Genomic DNA, 6,118 nt, shown 5'->3' with positions numbered 1-6,118 from the left:
AATTGCAAGTACACAAAAAGTTACAGTTATTAGTCCAAAGTTTTCAATAAAAATGTCAAGATTCCATAACATTGGTTAAGTATCTAAAAAATTAACAAATCATATATTACAGCTTAGATATATTGTTAAAAAAAAACTTACAGCAGCGTAGTTTATTAAATTAAAGGACGGAAAAGGGCTGGCTCTCATGATCAGAGGATCTTGGGCACGTCGAATGATAAAACCGAGATCTCGGTAAACTTCTTTAGATCCTTTGGTGGGATCATAAGCCTCATAAGCAGCCTCGGAAACTTGTACCGACTCCTGTGACAACCTATCTCCGAACAGCGACCACATGGACAAATGTCCCAACGCGAGCAGCATGAGCACTCCAAACTGGCCCACCACCTTGGGATCTTTTCGGGCCTCCATTGCCTCTAAGACCGATAAAGAGACTAACAAGAAGTTAACTGCCATCTGCATGATGAGAGTCCCATGGAAAACGTCGTTGGCACGATCTAAAATTCTAAATAATTTGTCGAAACAAAACACACAAACATATTTCCTTCTATACTTTTTTAAATTAACTCTGTGTATCGATGCTTACTCAATGATCTTCTGATGGAATCTGACTAGGCGTCTTGTCTCCAGTCTCATCTCTTCATCGCCATGACATCTGCGGCTCAGGTGGCGAAGTTCGAGGCACAGGACTTCAATGGCAAAAGTCAGTTCCGCGTAAATGCATACAGAAAGGCCCTCAATGCATAAAAGCCAAACTATGGCATACGTCATGAACAAACAATGAAACAAGTAGATTATGGCGTGTGTAAAAGGGTGGGTTGATCTGTCGTGCCATTGAAATGGAAATGCAGCGTGAAAGGGAAGATTTTGCTGCTGGACCCACATCGGTGATGTCATTAGTAATACGACGAAAATACACAAGAAGAAGGACCAAAACGACCCAAGGAAAAAGGACATCAGGAAGTACCAGCGTTTGCCAGCTCGAATATCTACTGCACCAGGACCCTTCCGTGACCAAGGATGGAAGGCCTCCAAGTCGGTGATCACTTCGTCCAGAGCATCGCCATACCAGTGAAAATAATAAACTTTAAATACAATGAAAAATGTCTGAAAAAAAGGATCTCAGACATATTAATCTGCTTTTCAAAAGATTGGGATGGTTCGTACTCCAATGATGAATGCAAGGTCCCGACCCATTTGAACACTGTTTCCAATCGATTCAGTCAAACCGTACCACAACGAAGCAAAAAATAAAGTCATTTGAATAAGCACAAAAGTATGCCAAAGGGATCGATGGGGCAGCTTGCGTTCTTCTGAGCTAGAATATAAAAAAAGCGCTCTGCAAGGAAATTGTACATAGTTCTTAAGCCGATTTATTACTTTAAGCGCTCTTACTTCATCTGCTCCCTCCAGTAGTGGGCCGGTATGTGACTAGATTCCAATTCAGGATCTCGAAGCACTTTCCAACCGTCCATAAACAATTGTAGAAATCGATCTCTATTGCTACGCAAGTCCATTGCGAAGCTGTTCCGTCTTTTAAATGACAAGTTAACACAATAACACATTAGTCCAGTTATAAATAAATGCACAGAAAGAAACTACTGTTGGTAATTTAAAAATCAAAAAATTTTGTTTAGTTAGAAACTTTTCTTTTTAATCATTTCTTATTCGGTAAGGTATTTCCAAATTCAATTTTATACAATACGCATAACATAAACTCATAAATTGAAGATGTTGATATCAAATTAGCCATCACATGATATATTTTTGTTTTATGTGTGATAATAAGCACAGAATAACCACCATTTATAGCAATTACTGGGCGTGAATTTAACATCTGCTTCGTAAAGCTCTAATTGCTTCCACAAATTTACATATGGAATCAGTTCTTGTATTTCTCTTCATATTTTGCCTACGCAGCTCAAGTTTATTTCTAATTGTGATAGTTTTTCTGAGATTAAATGCCAATTAAATTCTTGGGGAATATTTTTTTAAATTGGTTAGCAGAGTAGCGGGTATCTTTTAGTCGGGACACTATACGGTCTTTCTTCCTTTTCTCCTCCCCTTTTTTTTTTTTTAAAAAAGGTGATATTAGAACTTGCAATTGAATATAAAAATAGGATACATTTTTTGTTCAAAGCGTTAGTTTTATTTTTAGTGCTGAAGTACAGGGTGTAAACAAAATGTATTTTATTTAAACAAAGCTTAAGAAATGTTAATCCATGGTTTTCAGCACAAATGTCAAGATTCCATAGCATTGATTGAGTATCTAAGAAAAATGTGAATTCAATTTAACAACTTACAAAAAATTGCAAAATTATAAACATACAGCAGCGTAGTTTATTAAATTAAAGGACGGAAAGGGGCTGGCTCTCATGATCAGAGGATCTTGGGCTCGTCGAATGATAAAACAGAGATCTCGGTAAACATCTTTAGATCCTTTGGTAGGATCGTAAGCCTCATAAGCCGCCTCGGAAAGTTGTACCGACTCCTGTGACAACCTATCTCCGAACAGCGACCACATGGACAAATGTCCCAACGCGAGCAGCATGAGGACTCCAAACTGGCCCACCACCTTGGGATCTTTTCGGGCCTCCATGGCCTCTAGGACCGATAAAGAAACCAGGGAAAAGTTCACCGTCATCTGCATGATAAGAGTACCATGAAAAATACCGTTGGTACGATCTAAAATCCTAGAAAATGTGTTAAGCAATGTTACTTAGTCACTGCTGTTTTGAATCTTCTATCCTTTTTATATCCTTGCAGAGGGTGTTATAATTTCAGTGAAAAGTTTACAACGCAGTGAAGGAGACCCTAGTATATATATTCTTGATCAGCATAAAAGTGGTCTTTCTATTGCAAAAACAATCTCAAAAATAATCAAATAAATGGAACAAACATATATATATTTTTTTTTTATTAAAGATATGGTTTTATTTTAGAACTGCGGTTTTAGTTTCATTAAAATCGGACGACTATATGATTAGCTGCCAGGGGAACAATCGGAAATCCACAAGAACGATCAAAAAAATTTAGCATATAGGCATTAAAATTGAAATGTTGTTGCTTTAACGAATATTTACTTTTTGGAATAGCTGCATGGGTACATAAACTTCGGCTTGCCAAAGTTTGCATTCTTTCTTACTCAATGATCTTCTGATGGAATCTGACTAAGCGTCTTGTCTCCAATCTCATCTCTTCATCGCCATGACATCTGCGGCTGAGGTGGCGAAGTTCGAGGCACAGAACTTCAATGGCAAAAGTCAGTTCAGCGTAAATGCCCACAGATAGTCCCTCCATGCAAAAAAGCCAAATTATGCTATACGTCGCAATAAAGCTCTGGAACAGATAGATTATGGCGTGGGTGGTAGGGTGGGTTGATCTGTCGTGCCATTGAAAGGGAAATGCCGCGTGAAAGGGAAGATTTTGCTGCTGGACCCACATCGGTGATGTCATAAGTAATAGAAGGAAAATGCACAGGAAAAAAGACCAAAACGACCCTAGAAAAAAGGACATCAGGAAGTACCACCGTTTGCTAGCTCGGATATCCACTGCACCAGGACCTTTCCGTGCCCATGGATGTAATGCCTCCAAGGCGTTGATCACCTCGTCCAAAGCATCACCATACCAGAGAAAATAATACATTTTAAATACAATAAAAAATATCTGAAAATAAGGACCTTACTTATTTATAATTTTGTTGTACATACAGTACCCATACCCCAACGATAAAAGCAAGATCTCGACCCATTTGAACACTGTCGCCAACCGATTCCAGTAGTCCGTAACACATTGAAGTAAACATTACGCTCATTTGAATAAGCACAAAAGTGTGCCAAACGGTTCGATAGGGCAGCTGACGTTCCTCAGAGCTTGTAAAGAAAATCATCGCTCTGCAAGAAGATATTAGGTAGTTCTTATGTCACAAAACCTCATAATTCAGACTTCATCTGTTCCCTCAAGTAATGTTGTGGGGTGTGCTCTAACTCCAGTTGAGAATGCCTAAACACTTTCCAGCCATCCTTATACAATTTTAGAAAACGATGAAAATTGCTACGTAAGTCCATTTCGAAGAGCTTCCTTTTGGTGAGTGCTTGTGGAAAAGAATGAAAAATACCTGTTTAATAAGAATATAATAAGTGCACCGGAAAAACAGCTTCAAGTCAATTTTAAATATCACAAATATCATGAAAATTCTAATTGTATAGTCGTTAACCTATAGCGTTGTGTTGTGTGAAGATGTTAAAAACTGAAACATAACTTAATGCAGCCTGATTTAATTTAGTTCAATAACAGCGGGCTTGAAAGCCTGTTCCTTACATAGAAATAGAAATTGTAATATAAAAGCCAACTGATTTTAATTTTTTTTCCGTGCGGTAATAAGCATAAAATAATGGCCACATAAAGTAATTATTCGACGAGAACCCAACATCTGCTTTGTGAAGCTCCATTTTACATGTGAAAGCTATAACAGCTACTTTACATTTCCTTAATGACGGAACCATCCTTGAACCCAAAACCAAGTCCGGTTTTAAAGCTACACTTATTATGTTTAAAATTTCAAAGAGAAAATTCCTTCACAACATGTTTGCTCAAAGTTATTTATATATTTTTAAAAATAAATCAATACATAATATAATTTATTTTATTTTTTATTTTAAAGCTAACAACGTAATTAAAAATCATTTTAATTTTAGACAGTGAAACTCTTAAAGAATTTGATTTTCCCGTTCAAAGATTTATTGTTTATTTATATATATTTATTATTTATTTATTATTATATTTATTATTTGTCAGTAAGATAATTTTTTTGTGTAAGCTAGTGCTATCACGCAGCACATAAAATGAAAAACGATTTAATTTCGATTTCGGTGAAGATCTGCCGAAACCGAAAAAAGGGAAAGCTCACATTGTTATAAAATGTTTTTTCCCTTCACCCCAGCGAACAAAGCAGCAGCAGCATCTGCATCTGCAGAGTTGGAAATATTTGGGTTGCCCGGTCAAGAAGGAATATTTATGCCATTTATGACACGAAAGGCCCTCCGAACGTGCTGTCCGCAGATTGCAGCATTTTTGCATATTTTTAGCACGAAGCGAAGCCGGCGAAACGAAATGAAATGCTGCAAATCGGCTGGCAGCAGAAGCAGATAAAGCCGGGCTTAGTCGAGAGGTGAGTTGAGTGAAGTTAAGTCGGAGGGCGCAGCTTGGCGCAATGGAAAGCGAAAGATTTCGGGCCCGATATGAGCATATGGTCATTTGGATCGAAGCAGTGAGTACCGGTTGCTCTTTTCCTTTTTTCATCACCCGATCCGTGGGTGGCGGTGGCGGTGGCGGGGACTGGGGCATTTGCATATTGGAACGATTGAACTGCCCGGACAGCAGGCAATTGTGTGTGTACAAGACCAACAAGATCGTCTGACAAAAAGTGAGATCCGTGGGGCTTTCCTCGGAGGCATCGAAAATGTCATGCGGTTTTATGACTTCATTAGCGACAGCCCCCAGAAGCCGGGTGGAATTTAATGGACCCACTCCTCTGGGCTGACAAACAAATTTGAGGGACATTTTCGTGTCTTGATGAGAGGGAAATGAGCCTAACTGAGCTGAGCCGAGCCGAGCTGAGTTGGGGAAAACTAATCAGAGAGCTGCTGCCAGACTTGCCCCAAACTGGGGGCCATGTCACGAGTCCATGCCAGCAATGGATGATGATGTGCATACGGGGCTGCCTAATAATGAAGTCGTGCATGGCATTTGTCCTGTACGGTTCGATGATTAAGAGGCCAGCCACCGAATCCGGACCGAGTGTCTGACACCTTTTCGCTGTTTTCGCGGGAATTGGCGCATGTCAGCAAATTGGGTGTACGAAAAGCGACCGAAGAGTCGGGCCTACTAACTGGGTCGGTTATTCTCAGCCATTTACAATGTCACACGATTTTAGCTAGTCGATAAGGATCTTAGAACAAAGCTGTTTCACTTGGCAGCAACCGAATCGGCGCAAATGGGTGATGAAATTTTTGAATAAATTGCATATGTAACCTACTTTTTTTTGAGACAAGTGTTATAATAACCAAAGTAAAGTTTATAGTATTAGCTACTAGTTTTCAGATTTGTTTGTATTGTA

General features: G+C 38.9%; 2 protein-coding genes across 2 annotated transcripts; both read right to left on the bottom strand.

The window, feature by feature from the left end:
• Window positions 1-51: 51 nt before the first annotated feature.
• Window positions 52-1,517, bottom strand: LOC128258378 (putative odorant receptor 65c). The gene is made up of 3 exons (XM_052989965.1): window positions 1,396-1,517; window positions 1,168-1,318; window positions 52-1,107 (listed from the first exon to the last, which is right to left on the bottom strand). The coding sequence occupies exons 1-3, from the start codon at window positions 1,515-1,517 to the stop codon at window positions 583-585; spliced, it is 798 nt and encodes a 265-aa protein (XP_052845925.1). The 3' UTR covers window positions 52-582.
• A 641-nt stretch (window positions 1,518-2,158) lies between these two features.
• On the bottom strand, window positions 2,159-4,067 carry LOC128258441 (putative odorant receptor 65c). Its single transcript, XM_052990044.1, has 5 exons — window positions 3,946-4,067; window positions 3,722-3,893; window positions 3,146-3,666; window positions 2,330-2,693; window positions 2,159-2,269 (listed from the first exon to the last, which is right to left on the bottom strand). The coding sequence occupies exons 1-5, from the start codon at window positions 4,065-4,067 to the stop codon at window positions 2,216-2,218; spliced, it is 1,233 nt and encodes a 410-aa protein (XP_052846004.1). The 3' UTR covers window positions 2,159-2,215.
• Between the last annotated feature and the right edge of the window lie 2,051 nt (window positions 4,068-6,118).

This window comes from Drosophila gunungcola (genome assembly GCF_025200985.1).
Source record: "Drosophila gunungcola strain Sukarami chromosome 3L unlocalized genomic scaffold, Dgunungcola_SK_2 000003F, whole genome shotgun sequence".
NCBI classification, from domain to species: domain Eukaryota; kingdom Metazoa; phylum Arthropoda; class Insecta; order Diptera; family Drosophilidae; genus Drosophila; species Drosophila gunungcola.
The sequence above is the reverse complement of the archived record's forward strand: the minus strand, read 5'-3'. Positions and strand labels throughout refer to the sequence as shown.